This window comes from Arachis hypogaea, chromosome 19 (genome assembly GCF_003086295.3).
Source record: "Arachis hypogaea cultivar Tifrunner chromosome 19, arahy.Tifrunner.gnm2.J5K5, whole genome shotgun sequence".
Lineage (NCBI taxonomy): Eukaryota > Viridiplantae > Streptophyta > Magnoliopsida > Fabales > Fabaceae > Arachis > Arachis hypogaea.
Genome location: NC_092054.1, coordinates 152,706,004 through 152,722,730, shown reverse-complemented (window position 1 = coordinate 152,722,730; position 16,727 = coordinate 152,706,004). Strand labels below are relative to the sequence as shown.

Here is a 16,727-nt window from a genome sequence, read left to right as displayed (position 1 = left end):
TTTCAAAATCTTGAACGTTCACATAATTTATATTATATCTAAATGGTTAACATAGATGGAATATCACGTTTCGCTAAGTGCAGCGGAATATGAGAACCGCTTCCTATATTATTTAAGGAAAAGTTTAGGGGACTAGCAATTTTTGTGTTTTCTGGCCAGCACTTAACCATCAAAATAAAAGTGAGTGATTTCCCACCATTAGATGTAATCTCACACCATTAAAAATATTATTAATGACCAATTGATAGTTACAAAATACTAAAATGGCTGGCCTAACATTCCTCATTATTTAATATAAAAATTATATGAAAAGAAAAAATAGAATAGAGTATTTCCCTATAATGCCCTTCCTCTAACAACAGCTGATACAACTGAACTCAGGTGAAGCTAGCAGTCATTGCCAGTTTGCCACTCTGCAAACGACACCGTTTTCAACGACGGAGGCGCCGCAATGCCATTTCGAGCTCGCACTGCAATCTTCCGTTGGTCTCTGCATAGTGTTCCTTACAGTATCCATCACCATCAACCTCATTCTCTTCACTCTTCTTCTTCTTCCATTCTCCTCAAGTTCACTTCTTTGGCCCAACCTCAGGTTCGAAATTCTTTCAACCTTTTTCTCCCTTCTATCTATTTCTTATCACATTTTTATTTTCCTTTTCCATCCAAACACTGTTTTGAACCAGGTTAATGGCAAATCTGTTGAAACATGTGACGATGATGGATTTTTGTCATGGTTGGAGCGGAAAGCTGGTTGTAGAATTTCTTCATCGCTTTCAATTGGTAAATCTTCATATGGCAGGTACCCTCTTTGTTCTTCTGCTGATTGAATTTGTTTCCATTGAACAGGGAAAACAATGCTCAATTTGAAGTTCATTGTAATCCTAATCCTAATGTAGGTGCTTCCCTTAAGAGATTAATGTTGTAATGTAAGAAATGAAAACCTACCAGGTTCTAGCTCTTAACTGCATGCTTATTGTTTCCTATGTCATCATTCTTGAAATCGAATAGTAAGAATGATTGTGAATTTAGGAGTAGTTTATGGGTTAATATTCTTTATAAGTCATAACACAGAATGATATACCGAAGATGGAACATCTTCCTGTTTATATTATATATTATTATATTAATTAATGGTGGTTTAGTAACTATTAATTTGTGTCTTGCATCTAGGTCTCTGTTTGCTTCTAAGGCGATAAAAACCGGAGATTGTATTTTGAAGGTTCCTTATAGAGTGGTAGGCATCCACTCTTAATCTTTCCTCGAACTATATGTTATGGCTTGCTTTTTATATGTCACAATGACAAGTCACTCTTGATAAGATAGTATTTGTAATTGGTTTTGTAGCAAATAACAGCAGATAATCTCCCTGCTAAGATCAAATCTCTGATCAGTGAGGAAGTTGCGAATGTTGCAAAACTTGCTGTTCTTCTTCTAATTGAGCGGAAATTGGGTCAGGTACCATTGTTATCATGTTCCTGTAAAAGGTTTCATCTGAAATTTGGGAATTGTTGAACTTTTGCAAACTTTGAGTTTTGCTCTTGGTAAAATCTTGAAGCTTGCTTGTATGTCTGAAATATCTCTCTCTGTATGCAGGACTCTCAGTGGAATCCTTATATCTGCCGTCTACCATGGCAAGAGGAGTTGCATAACACGGCAGGTTTTCTTTTCATTTTGGTTTTTGAGTAATGATCTTTTATCTTTTTAGAGAAATGCTATTTGTACACCAAAATTAGCCACTAAAATCAGCCACTAATGTATTTGTGTATAAATACATGTGTAGTTTAATTTATTTTAAATGTGTATTTGTATTCCAGCATGTATTTTATACTGGTGGCTGACTTTGGTGGCTGATTTTGGTGTACACATAGCATAACCCATCTTTTTAACATGGTAAAAATTGTTCTTGTTACATGGTGTATGACTATGATTTATTTTTCTTTTACACATTTCACTACATTGTGCTATTATAAACTATATTATTCACTATGGTATTTTTTTTAATCTTAGATTTTTTGGAATGAAAGTGAGCTGGAGATGATTCATCGAAGCTCGGTTTATTGGGAAACAATTAACCAAAAGTCTCAAATTGAAAGGGACTTCTTGGCAATCAGACCTGTAAGTGCTTTGTGTTGGCTATATATATTCTAACTTATGAAATGCAAGTCATTTTCTGCCAGGGGAGGAATACACATATATGATATGATGAAACATCTTAAGACAAAACTAATCAGAATATAGAAACCTAGAATAGGTAGTCTTAGAGTATGGAGTATAAGAGGTCATGATGAATTGATTACTTCTATATATTGAAATTTAGAATCATCAAGAGTTCTTTCAATCAAAATTAAAGAAATGTATTGCTGTTCAAACGGCAATAGGTAAGTAACTGGATCAGAGTACCGAGTGTATCAGGACACCATGTCTTTTCAAGTAACTTATTAAATTGAGCTGACTGCTAAATCTGGATTCATGCAACATTAATTGAAGTGCCGTGCATCAGCAGAAAATATAGTTTGATTCTCTGGCCACATAGAGTTTAATTGAACAAGCATAAGCATACTATTGATTGACCTTGGCTGCTTTAGCATGCTCTTCCTATATTGTTTCAGTATGTTCCTTTCTTTTTATTGTAACTTGTAAGTATATTGACAAGATTGAAATTACAAGATTGGAGGATATGAGATACTTTGTACAAGAAAGAAAAGAAAAATTGTAAATATAACTGTCAGTGGAGCATAATATTCTTCTCTCTCAAGATATCTGACTTGCTTTACATCATATATAGGCCAAACATCTAATCTTTTCCTGCACGACATTTTTTATTTTTTGAAAATTTGTCACTGGAAGTGTGATAATTGCATTCTTGTGTTCACTAATATTTTAATTTGGTATGTTCCCCGTTTTATTTATATTTTACTGTTTAAAAGCTGAAAGACTGGTTGTGCCAAATTTGTCCGTCTATTTCAGATTTTTGAATGTTTCAGTCAAAGTTTTGGAGATATTACTTATAAAGACTTCATGTATGCATGCACACTAGGTAAGCAACCACTTCAAAATTTGTAGTTCCCTACCAAGTTCCCTTTCTACGACATTGATTTAGTCTATATGGCCTCCCTTTGGAGCTCTGCTTTTCAGATTCCTTTAATAGATCGACATGCTTGGGGACTCAGCCTCCCTAGTAGTTGTCTTTTCCTTCTTTTCTCCACCTATGTATGAAGGATATCTATATGATGGTGTATCTTTACTCATACCAAATTTTGAAAGGAAACCTCATTATTATATTTTATGTAAATATGGACTTTCATCTTTAGTTTCGTTGTTAACCTCAATATCATTATCAGTTGGTTCTCGAGCATGGGGAAGCACCAATGGTTTATCTCTGGTATTGTTACTGTAAGGAGACTTATTTTAATATTTTGTTTCAACCATAGTTAGTTTTCTGACCTTTTTTTCTTTGTTCTAGATTCCTTTTGCAGATTTTGTAAACCATGATGGGAATTCAGAAGCAATTGTGATGAGTGATGATGACAAACAATTATCAGAAGTTCTCTCTCTCTCTCTCTCTCTCTCTCACACACACACACACACACACACACACACACACACACACACACACACACCCTTCTCTCCCTTGTATCTATTCTAACATGGTGATTGGAGTCTATTAAAATGGTTTAAAGAGATATTTTCTCATAGATGAAAGCCAAATTTCTTTCTGATGGCCATTAATACTCCACTCTTTTCATATTCAATGTCTCATATAGTAAGGTTCGTGATGTTTATATAGGGGACTTTCCCTCACAGACATGTTGAGAGATTAGGAATCTAATGTTTTATAGATATATCCTTTTTTTACATTGCTTTTGTATTGGGGAACTCTTATCCCTCATTTTGTATTATCGTTCTCCATATATAAAAAAAATCTGCTTTTGAAATTACCTCATTAATACTCAAATAATGTTTTTATGAGACTGATATTTTGAGGTGTATTTTTTTTCTTACCTATTATTAGGTTAAGTACTAGTGTAGGACACCAGTTCCACTTCTTAACCCAAATTAATATATATGTATATATTTTCTTAAACAATTCTCACACCCATTTAATTTAATATTTGCAAATATGTGCAGGTTATCTCTGATCGTGACTATGCGCCTGGGGAGCAGGTCATATATCTCTTACTGAAGACTATATACTTTCCCGTCTCATATGTGCTAATGGTTTCCAAGGTGAAGACTCCCATGCAGTTGTCTTCATGTAAAGTTGTTAGTTAAGAACCATTAGATGATTTGACATGTTTGATAAAATTGTTATCTAATGATTCTCAACTAGCAACTTCACATGAAGACAACTGCATGTGAGTTTCACTCATTTTTCATTTTCTGCAAGCTTGAACAAAGTCTTCTTTAATGAAAATTTTACCTGCAGGGATTAAATTACCTCTTATTGTCTTTGTATTTTCCATTATTAACCAGTAATGTCATTTCAAAAATGCTGACCATTGATTCCTGCTGTTTCTTTATCGATTAAACAGCAAGGATTACCTTGAGTTTCATGCTGTTCATTATAGTGAAATATTCTGAATTAAAACGTCAACATTATTCCCATGAATGCAAATATGCCAGACTCTTGGAATATGCTTTCACGAACCATAATTACTAAAATAGCTCAAGTACAAGTTTTCTGCACTGAATGTGACTTAAAACAAGAAATCAACAATTGGTAAAAAAAAAAGAGCGAAAGGAACATTATTGTTGCTTCACCTTAATTATATGATCCCTAGATTTAGAGATCCTTGCAATCATGTATTTTCTTTTTCTCTGTATAGGGCTATTATGCAATTATGTGATTTTGATTGTGTTTAATAGCTACAATGTATTTCAATTTGTTGCCAAATTTTGCTGTTTGTAAAATTTGTCACTTAGAGGTTACTGGGTTTTCTGCTTTCATTGTTTTAGGTACTGATAAGATATGGAAAGTTTTCAAATGCTACATTGATGTTAGACTTCGGTTTTACAGTCCCCTACAACATTTATGACCAGGTATTCCTTGTAATAATTAAATTTCTTGTATCATTAGCACAGCATAATGAATTTTATTGCCGACTTGTTGCTTTATTAACTCTATGATTGCATCTGTAATCATTGATTAATAATGCTGGTCATTCTCAGGTTCAGATCCAGTTAGATATACCTAAGCATGATCCTCTGCACAAGATGAAGTTGGAACTCATGCAACAATACTTTGTGCCTTCAAGGAAAAACGCGGAAAACTTGAAACATTCTTGGAACATCTTCACAATCAAGTTTGTACTGATTCTTAATTTTTCATCCGTCATGTTGATTCTACTTTATCAGTGCAAACTTTTGTTAATGCTCATGAACCAGTGCTTACTTCAGCAAACTGATCGTTATCATTTGCTTCTTTCTTTCCTTTTCATTCGATATCAGACAAAAAAGATGACCCACACAGCACTTGAATAGTCAATTTTATGTATATTGGGCATGAGATATCTTTTGCTGACTATTTTGCATCGGCCTTTATACATGTCTGGTTGCATAAAATGTGCATGTTAATAATGCAGAAATCTCTATATGATTTTACCCTAAAATATTGCTGATAAACTTGCCAGTATTTGGATATCTGATGGAGCTATGATCATCACATAGGGAGGTCAAGTGGCCTAAAGGAAAAGGGAAAGGTCTTCCGCAATCGCTTCGTGCCTTTGCTCGTGTTCTTTCTTGTACTAATCGTCAAGGTGCGCATAGCATCTAGTTGCTAATTTTTCCCACCCAAAAAGTAGTTTACACTTGTTGAATAAACTCTACCTAACAGTATCCACTTTTGTAATTCACATTGATCAATTATCAGAACTTGATGATCTGGTTGTGGAAGCTGCACAAACTGATGGTAGGCTAGGTAGGCGGCCGTTACCGGATGTCAACAAAGAGATTCAAGCCCACCTGATGTTATCGTCATTAATCGGCAAATTAATTGAGGAGCGCAGTGCAGCCATTATGGTAATGACTTTATCTTATAGGTGTATGATTGGTAGCAAGATAAAACAATTGGAGCATTTTTTTTTTTGTAAAGGTGTATTAATTGTATGTTCATGTGTTATTTCAATTATTTGTAGTCATTGGAGGAGTCTTCCAATTGTTCATCATTTTGTGTAAGAGTTCCTGTTAGAAGATTCATGGCCCGGGATCTCCTACGCGGCGAACTTCGCATTCTGAATTCTGCTTTTACATGGCTGGAGAACTACTGTTTGTCGTCAACTTAACAGTTGTTTGTAGCTGCAGCCTCAGTATAGCAGGAAAATGAAACTACCACATCAGATATATTGGAATTATCACAACCTGAAGATTGTGCTGACTATGGGTTAGCTGCTTCTTTTGGTTGGTTAGACTATTCAACCTCAGTTGTTTTGGTTCTATCACCTACTGGATTTGGAATGAGTATATCAGAGAGCAAGTTAGGGCAGCATCTGTTGTAGAATAGTAGAAATAAATATATTTCTCATGTTGTACCTTAATTTATTCTCTCCCTTCTGGATCAGAAAATGATGAATTGTGTGGTTGAGGCATCTGATGTGATGGCAAAACTGTTTGTCTCAGTGTAAAATAAATCTGTATTGCATCCAATTATGTAATGAGACATTAAGAAAAATAATTACCTTTTTATATTGATTGCATGAATAGTTATTCAAAAAATAAATGTGTTGTATAGTTGTGTACTAGTACATTAAAATTAAACTCATAAAAGAATCATCTTTTATATATAAATAAAAAAATGTATAAATAAACAAAGGTAAAGCTTCAAATTATAATAAAATCCTAGCTAATAAACTAGACTTAAGTAAGAAGGCTATAGCATTAATTATTTTTAACATCTTTTTATATATTCTAACTTCATTTTCAATTTATTTTTTATGTATTCATTAATATACTTAGACATATAATTTACATTCAAATACATTGAGTTTTAGATATACCAAAATCATTTCACAATATTTTAAATAAAAAATTTCTTACAAGATTAAATTAATTTGAAATTTTGCCAATTGCCGCTCTTTGAATGGCTAAATTAGGGATGTTTATGGGTCGGGTGAAACCGGGTTTAATGTGACCCAAATTCGATCCGAAATATATACCGAGCATGTTTGTTAGACCCGAACTTGGTCCTAGACCCGATGAAACCTACACATTTTCGGGTCACGATTATACCGAGTAGAAACCGGGTGAAAACCGGGCCATTAACATTACATTACCTTGATACCTTCTTGTAAGTTAGCATGTGAAAATATCTAAAATTTCAAGACTCCAACCATTATTTGACATGGTAAAATTCACTTAGAAAAATATAACAAAAACCAACTCTTCTCTAGAATTAAAGCATAACCACAATCAATACTAATGTTGTCTAATAACACCAAATATTTAAATCAATACAAATAACACAACATTATGCATTAGTCTAAAGTCTTATGCATTTTAAACATAAAACATTAACTTATAGTCTTATAATGACTAATAACACAAAATATTAAGGTTTACGATACTTAAATTCTATATAAGAATAGCCACCATCTATCACTAACAACACAAAATATTAATTGTGTATGATAACAGGGCTACCGAGCCGAGTTCGGGTGACCCGAGCTATACCCTAGACCTGACCCAAAATAATGACCGAGTCTATTTTTGAGACCTTTATCCGGTCCTAGATCCAGTAAAATCACACCAAATTAGCCTCTAAAATGTTTGAAACTGACCCGGATCTTCAGACCGGGCCGGGCCATGCACACCTCTAGGCTAAATAACCACTTGCAATATTATCCAAAAAATGATTTTTCCATTTGAGCACATTCCTTATAAAATTGCAAGAATAACCACATCTTTAGCAGAATTTGATGTTAATATTTGATAATCTTCCATGAATAACATTCACGAGGATAGTTCTCTAGACATTTATCCGAAATCAATTTTAATTAATGCAAAGCTTCTAAAATTTGAATAGTAGTGTGATCTTATCCTTGATATGATACCAAAAAAAAAAAAAACCTTATCCTTGATATTATCACCTTATATTAACATTATTGATGACTAGAGAATCATATCAATTTATAATTTTTCTAAGCTAAGGCAATTCGAATCTCCACAAATTTTCTAACATTATAAATCAAACCAATGCAAAAATCAAATTAATTTAATTCAGACTATCTATAATTTAAATCAAATTATGTATTTTGGATCATTAAATACCATTTTATCTAATCATACTATTATATTAATATTAATATAAAAAAAACTGTATATATACCACTGTTCATCACATTGATGATGACATTGATCATCAACGAGAAAAAAAATGTCCATGCCATCAATTCATGCAACGCTGTTGCTTTTTCTTGTAGCTGTTGTGGCGTATTCTGTCGTCACAACAGCTACAAGTTTATTACCATCTCCATCTCGAACTCCTGTTTTCGATTTTGATGACGTTAATATTACATTTATTAACGAATTGCCATCCGATGTAGGCAACAATAGAACAGAGTTGTTCCTGCTTTACAACACGCAACAAACAAAGACAAGGTTGGAACCATTAGTTCCAGTGTTACGACTTGCCAATGAGATATTTATACAAAGCAGTAATATATGTTGGATCACAAGGTGTATCAACTTTAATCACTATGATCCTTATGTTGACGTTGACCTTTTAAGTTTACATTATTCGGGTAGATTGGATGGTCTCTTCAAAAGTAAAGATAATACCAATTGGGACCAAGTCGCAACCTGGGGATGAAGCATTATAAATAGTTATATACTTAATAAGCTGTGTTTATTCAATAAATTAAAGTTTCTTTGTGTAATTGAGTAACCTATCTATCTCTGTGAATGTGCTAAAGCAAAATGGGAGATGTGTTATGTTTTCACACATTATGTATAATGATATATGTCTATTTTAATAATGGGAGATGCTCCTATAAAGATGTGTAAAACGTCTTTTTGTAAAGATATTTACGTGTCGCATTATTATTGGACGTATTAATGAACCGGTTATTTTTGAATTTCTTAATAAATTAGAATAAAACTGATTTTTTTTATAACAATAACAATAAACCCATTTTTTTAGGGATTTAATTGTATTTTTTAAATTTTTAGGGATTTAAATATCCGAAAAACAAAAAATCAGGGATATAATTGTCTTTTTATCAAAAAATTTAAAGATATTCGATTTAGATTGTATAATTCGATCGGATCAAATCGGGTCTAATAATTATAATGCAGACAATTGGGTTTATTATTGTTGCTATAATAAACCGATTTTGTTCTGGTTTATAATAAAAAATAAATTATTAATCGGTTTAATAAGAATGTTCAATAATAATATGACATGTGTGAACGTTTTTAGAAAAAGACATTTTTAGTGTCTTCATTAAAGTGGTATTCTGCCAAAAAAAAAAAAACTTGAATGAAACTTTGTAGAAAAAAAAAGTGTATTCTTTTATATTTTTTTATTAAAATATTAAGAATTCAAAAGTGAAAAATACGTAGAAAGACAATTCGAAATTTCATTTTGATTTTTAGTTTGGAAAATACTAGAGACCAATATTATGCCAAAAGCTGTGGTAGAAAAGTTGATATCGCTGTAGAGGAGATTCCTATGGAGTAAGGAGGAAGGCAGAAATGGTTTGGCACTAGTAAAGTGGGAGATGGTCCAGGCCCCTAAAAAGGCGGGTGGGTTGGGGGTGGGTGATGCAGTGATTAGAAATACTGCACTTCTGTTCAAGTGGTGGTGGCGGTTTTCAAAAGAGGAGTGTCCATTATGGAAGAGGGTTGTTTGCTCTTGCTATGACTTGAACCCCATTGTGATGTTATCAGCTCAAACATTACCTACTAGAGGGGGCCCTTGGAAGGATATCTGTCAGTTGCAGGTCAGGGATAATATTGTGAGAGAGAAGATGGTCACGGGGTTATCTATGGAAGTGGGTGATGGAAAGCGGACTCGATTTTGGGAAGATGTATGGCTACAAAGTGGTCCGTTAAAGATGAGTTTTCCGAGACTTTTCTCTGTTTCAAACCAAATAGGATCTGTTATAGGGGATTGTGGGTTTTGGGATAGGGTAGAGTGGATCTGAAATTTCCAGTGGAGAAGGGAGTTATACCAATGGGAGTTGGAATTAGTAGACCGACTACATGAAACCTTAAGGCCGATTAAGCTAGCTCATGGAAAGCAAGACAGAGTTGTTTGGAAGTTTGACAAGGAAGGTATATTTTTAACTAACTCCTTTGTGCAGGTGATGCAGTCAGAATCCCTCCCGGAAGAAATAACTAGCTACAGTTTCACCAGAACCATTTGGAAAGGTTTGGTTCCGCCACGAGTAGAGTTATTCATTTGGTTTACCTTGATAGGAAGAGTTAACACTAAAGAAAGGCTGCATAGACTGGGAATTATTAGCCAGGGTGATAACATATGTGTTTTGTGTAAAAAAGACATCGAATATATTCACCACTTGTTTTTGGGCTGTGAGTTTACTTGGCAGGTGTGGTGTCATTGGTTATCCGACTTTGGGAGATTGTGGTCCTTTCCGAGCTCACTAAAAGAACACTTTGAGAGTTGGACAGGTGTTGCTAATAGGAAGGGAGAGCGCAACAAGTGGCTCATATGTTTCTTTTCTGTTATTTGGAACGTTTGGCTAGAGAGGAATGGACGGCTTTTCAATAACAAGGAAGGGAATACGGAGGAGGTGTTCCAAAAATCCGTCATCAATTTTAGAGAGTGGAGTAGATTGGATCCCTTTTGTTGTTGATGGCAATGCCGGAGATGATATTAGGGATAGTTGTCTATTTATAGTTTTTACATGTTTTTTGTTTGGTTAGTTTTTCGTTCCACTGTTCTGTGTTGAGTTCCTTTGTTCAAAAAAAAAATATTTTAGTAAAAAACTAGTGTTAGCTAAGATGTAAGAAAAAATATTAATTATCTAGTATTTCTTTTTTAGTTTTATCATTAGGTTGTAATTCTTCTCTTTTCTATATATTTTTAAGGGAGAGTTAGGGGGAATGCAAAGTAGTTAGACAAAAATAATGTTTGTTTATAATTCTATTCTAATTAATTTGTTTCGTTTTTTTAAGAATTTGTCTTAAATAAAAATTTTATTTTTAAAATTTTAATTATACAATAAGCAACTATTTAAAACTATTAGACAACATATATTATTGGGTAATTCACATATGTAAAATAAATCCAATTCAAAATTACTATACCAATGTCTTAAAAACTGGATTGAATTACATGCATGTCTCATTTATATGTGTATATATTGTATCAATAGTAAATCGAATCAAGTTAATTTGATTTACTATTAATACAACATATATATGTCGATTCGATTTACTACCATCATTCTTTAACTTTTTAGCATATAAAGAATTATTATTGGAATTTTTTATGTTGAAAAAGTTAGCCCACTTAGCAAGTTACAAATTCTGTCTTTTTCTTGGTAGGGCATGTATTTTACTATAAAATTGAAGTAGTTAACGGCGGGGGGTAATAGTATTATTGCGACAATTTTAAATTGGTATTTATTTGGTCCAGGATCTTTTAGCTTTTCCTTGAACAAATCTTTCCATTTTCTAATTCGATTCGATAGTGTGTGCGAGTTGGCACCAGTCCTACATTTTGTCTCTGTTCTGTGGACCGAGGAGAAAGGAAGCTTAGCGGCAAGAGGATTGTAACATGAAAGGAACATAGGAGTTTGTCGCTAGGTATTTGACCAAATAGGATCGTCCAGTTCCTATAGAACCTATCACTAAAATACCCCTTGGGGGGGGGGGGAGGGTAGGGCTAAGCGGAGCGAAAAGGGTTTCCCATGAGATGGGAAATGAATAAATGCATAAAAAGGGGTCAAATTTTAGCGGCTGGTGCTGCTACAATTTGCGGCGAACTTGATCCTACCTTTTTGGCCGGTTGTGGGCGAGGAGGGATTCGAACCCCCCGACACCGTGGTTCGTAGCCACGTGCTCTAATCCTCTGAGCTACAGGCCCCATCCCGTCTCCACTGGATCTGTTTTCCGGGGTACCTTAAAACTAAAAAAAGGGAACCTTCCCTCTCCCGATTCTATTTTCGTACCGACTCAAGATATGCTTATTGGGCTTTATATATTAACGAACGGGAATCGAAAAAAGCATAGAGAGTATGGAAGTAAATATTCTGGCATTTATTGCTACTGCACTGTTCATTCTAGTTCCCACTGCCTTTTTACTTATAATTTATGTAAAGACGGTAAGTCAAAGTGACTAATTTGACTTAAAACATGATTTCATTTCTTAATTCATGTCAATACAGTGAATGAAAAAAAAGATTCTATTTTTGCTTAAGACTTAATAAATGAAATAATCGGACTAGAACCAACAGAATTCTATAAAATCTGGATAGATAATATGGCTACCATATTATCTATATTATCTATTCTATAATTGTAGTGCAAAAACTTTTACTCTATAATATAATATGGATCAATCTACAATATGTATCTAAATATTCAGATCGACCTTCTTATATATAGACTTATATATATCGAATTTCAATTCCATTACATCATTATATCTAATGTACATAGTAGCTCCAATTTATTCTTTATTTCATCCATTTTTTGTATTGGTTCCACTAAAATATATATGTAATAATCCAAAAGCAACTCTTATTTTTGCTATTCAAATTTATGGGTTTCTGATTCTTAATATCAATCCCGGTATCATATAAAAAATTTGAGTAATATTTTTAGCATTTCCAAGAAGTAATTGATTAAATAGTTGGAATAGTTGTAATAGTTAACAAATGATCGGTAGTTTCTACGAGAAGCTGCATAAGAATTATACAATCAATCTTGCTACACATCCAAATCTATTTTATAACTAAGTCCAATAAAGTTGGTCCAAACCCAATAAAAATCAATTTTATTAGTGAGAGCGTGAATACACTCTCCAACCCCCAGCCACTAACATGAGCGTGCATGCTTATATCAGTTTATTTTGTGAGAAGAAAATCAATTGTATTCTCTCTGGCTATTTCAATGTATATATACACATATATAGAAAAAATGTTTATTCTAGGCCCTATCGTTTAGCTACTGACCCTATAATTTAGTATCCTAATTTATAGCTTCTATATTTGCAAAAAGAGATCCCTAAAAATAAGTTACAGAATTCCTATAATTAAGCATAAGAAATCTCAACACTCCCTCTCAAGTTGGTGCATAGATGTCACACATGTCCAACTTGCTTAAGAATTTTGAAAAAACTTGACTTGAAACTGCTTTTGTGAGGATATCTGCCAGTTGATCTTCTGATAGAATCTTAGGTAACTCCAGAATCTTCGCATCTAGTTTCTCCTTAATGAAAAATCTATCTACTTCCACATGCTTCGTACGATCATGTTGGACTGGATTATGAGCAATATCACATGCAGCCTTGTTGTCACAATACAATTGAATTGGTTGCTTGGGGGGAAAACCCAAATCTATTAAGAGAAGTCTTAGCCATAGTGTTTCGCATAGTCCAAGTGCCATTCTTCTAAATTCAGCCTCTGCACTTGATCGTGCTACAATTTTCTGCTTCTTGCTTCTCTAGAAAACAAGATTACCTCCTCCAAAGGTGAAATAACCAGAAGTTGAACGTCGATCATCTATTGCCCCAACCCAATCAGCATTTGTATATGCATCCACATTTTGACAATCTGCATTTTTAGTGAACAAGATTCTTTTTCCTGGAGAAGATTTCAGATATCTCAGAATACGTACCACTGCATTCATATGTTGTTCTCCAGGATTATGCATAAACTGGCTCACAACACTCAATGTATATGCAAGATTTGGCCTTGTGTGTGCTAAGTACATTAACCTTCCAACCAATATCTGGTATCGCCCTTTATCGACTGGCACTTGATTTGATTCAAATGATAACTTCAATCCTTCTTCCATTGGTGTATCAGCTGGCTGACAGGCTGACATGCCAGTTTCTTGTAACAAGTCTAAAGTATATTTTCTTTGAAATAGAAAAATACCTTTGATGAATCTAGACACTTCGATGCCAAGGAATAATTTTAAAGGGTCGAGGTCTTTCATTTCAAATTCTTTAAACAAATAACTTTGTAATGCCTTTCTTTCTTCAGGATCATTTCCCGTTACCACCATGTCATCTATGTAAATAATAAGTGCAGTTATCTTACATGTTGTTTCTTCAAGAACAAAGTATGATCTGTATTGCTTTGATTGTAGCCGAAAGCCTTCATGGATTTGGTGAATCTTCCAAACCATGCCCTTGAAGATTGCTTAATCCCATACAACGACTTTTTTAATCTGCACACCTTTTGAGTGTGTTTTTCTGGTATCATGCATCCTGGTGAAAGGTCCATGTAGACTTCTTCAGATAATTCTCCATGTAGAAAGGCATTCTTCACATCAAACTGTTGTAATGGCCAGTTCAAATTCGAAGCTAAAGACAACAAGACTCGAATTGTGTTGATTTTGGCTACAGGTGCAAATGTTTCTGTATAATCAATTTCATAGACCTGAGTGTATCCTTTAGCCACTAGTCTCGCTTTAAAGCGTTCGATTGTATCATCTGCTTTGTACTTCACTGTATAAACCCATCTGCATCCGACTGTTTTCTTCCCGGGAGGACAATCAACAAGCTCCCAAGTCTCATTTTTTTTTCAAGGATTCCATCTCCTCATTCATAGATGCCTTCCATCTTGGGTCATCTAAGGCTTCCTGCACACTGTTAGGAATAGATACAGTAGATAATTGATTTACAAATGATCGATTTGATTTAGACAAGCGGTGGTTAGACACATAATGACTCATAGGATATTTGACCTTACTAGAAATCTCAGGTTCATATGTGGGTTTAGGGATACCTCTGGTGTGACATGGTGGTAGTTGTTTTCTAGATGGTTCAGCCATATCAGGAGCATCCTCAGCTGACGAATGGTTGTTTGGTGTATTGGTTTCTTGTGGTTTGAGGGATTCAGATGCCGATGATGGATTTGATACTTCCCTTTCTAGGTGCTCACCATTACCCAAGTTCAACTCATCCATATCTCGGGCATTAAGTTCAACAACCTCCTCTCTAGTAGAGAGTTCTACTTCTTTTGGTATTTGAAGATCTAAAGTCAGAACTTCCTCTTGGTACTCCCCCTGAAGTTCAGGCTGAAGGGAAAAATACACTGTGTCTTCATGAAAGACGACATCCAATGTAATAAACATTCTTTGTGTTGGAGGGTGATAACATCGATACCCTTTCTGATAAGTAGCATATCCCACAAAAATACATCGCAATGCACGAGGACTCAATTTGTTGCGATGGTGTTTATGGAGATGTACAAATGCTACACAACCAAAGACATGAGGAGGTAAGTTTGTTGTAGTAGGAGCTTCAATAAGAGCTTGGTATGGTGTCTTGAAATCAATGGTACTGGAGGGAATTCGATTAATTAAATATGCTGCAGATGTAAGTGCTTCACCTTAATAACACAATGGCATATGAGCCTCTATCAATAATGCACGAACAACTTCCAATAAGTGACGATTTTTTCTCTCAGCCACCCCATTTTGTTGGGGTGTTTCAGGACAAATAGTTTGATGAATGATTCATTGTGCTTCCAAATACTGTTGAAAACTAGAACTCAAATATTCACCTCCATTGTCACTTCGTAGAACCTTAACCTTTACATTGTATTGAGTACAAATCATTTTATAAAATTTTTGGAACAACATATTTACCTCACTTTTGGATTTCATCAAACACATCCAAGTTATCCTTGTACAATCATCAATAAAAGTGACATACCAACGTGCTCCACCCAAGGTAGCTATTTTGGATGGACCCCAAACATCAGAATGTATAACCATAAAAGGAATTAAACTTTTATTCAAACTCAAAGAAAATGAAGCACGATGGCTTTTTGCATATTCACAAGCATCACAACGAAAACTAGAAATATCAAATTTTGCAAATAAGCTAGGAAATAATTTTTTAAGATAACCAAATGAGGCATGTCCCAAACGTCGATGCTATAACCAGATATCAGATTTCCTTTTTGTTGCTTCATTGTTGTCCATTGTCAATGCTTGACACAGTTGATTCAAACTCTTTGACTCTATGTCTAAGTAATATAGATTCCCTCTCTTAACACCACAACCAATCGTTTGCCTTGTTTGGATGTCCTTAAACACACAAAATTCAGGCAAAAAAATTACAACACAAAATAAAGCAGCGGTAATTTGAGATACTGACAAAAGGTTATAATCCAAAGATGGAACAACTAAAACAGAATTCAAATGCAAAGTATCAGTAAGAGACAAGGATCCTTCTCCTATAACAGGAGCTGAGGTACCATTAGCAGTAGAGACAAATTTTTGTGAGGAAGGTTTAAGAGATAGAACCTGTCCAGAATCAAAGGTCATGTGATCCGAAGCACCAGAGTCAATTATCCGGCCATGTACTATTAGAAACAGGTGCGCAAATATTTAAAACTTTACCTCCATTACCTGCTGTTGCTATCAAAGCCGGGCCTTTTTCCTCAATATCTTGTTCTGCCTTTGATTCTACAACTCCAGAAGTGGAGTTCTTGTGTGAATTCTTTTTTCGTGGATCACGATTATGATTCCACCAGTCCGGATATCCCACAAGTTCAAAACAGTGACTTTTGGTATGGCCAGATTGA

General features: G+C 34.4%; 1 protein-coding gene across 6 annotated transcripts; it reads left to right on the top strand.

Annotated features, from left to right (window-relative positions):
• The first annotated feature begins 316 nt into the window (after nucleotides 1-316).
• LOC112779652 (ribulose-1,5 bisphosphate carboxylase/oxygenase large subunit N-methyltransferase, chloroplastic) lies at nucleotides 317-6,715 on the top strand. Of its 6 annotated transcripts, none has more exons than XR_011878084.1 (15): nucleotides 317-592; nucleotides 684-799; nucleotides 1,171-1,234; nucleotides 1,345-1,455; nucleotides 1,594-1,653; nucleotides 2,008-2,115; nucleotides 2,968-3,037; nucleotides 3,342-3,382; nucleotides 3,464-3,544; nucleotides 4,129-4,164; nucleotides 4,957-5,040; nucleotides 5,170-5,303; nucleotides 5,631-5,756; nucleotides 5,870-6,018; nucleotides 6,135-6,715. XR_011878084.1 is itself a non-coding variant. In XM_025823986.3 (15 exons), exons 1-15 carry the CDS (start codon nucleotides 452-454, stop codon nucleotides 6,279-6,281), a joined length of 1,431 nt encoding a protein of 476 aa, XP_025679771.1. In that variant the 5' UTR covers nucleotides 317-451; the 3' UTR covers nucleotides 6,282-6,715. The 6 variants fall into 6 exon arrangements, 5 of the variants coding, with proteins under 5 accessions (XP_025679771.1, XP_025679773.1, XP_029151210.1 ...); XM_025823986.3 differs by having other exon boundaries at nucleotides 5,668-5,756; XM_029295377.2 differs by having other exon boundaries at nucleotides 326-592; nucleotides 1,556-1,657; nucleotides 5,668-5,756.
• Nucleotides 6,716-16,727: the final 10,012 nt, after the last annotated feature.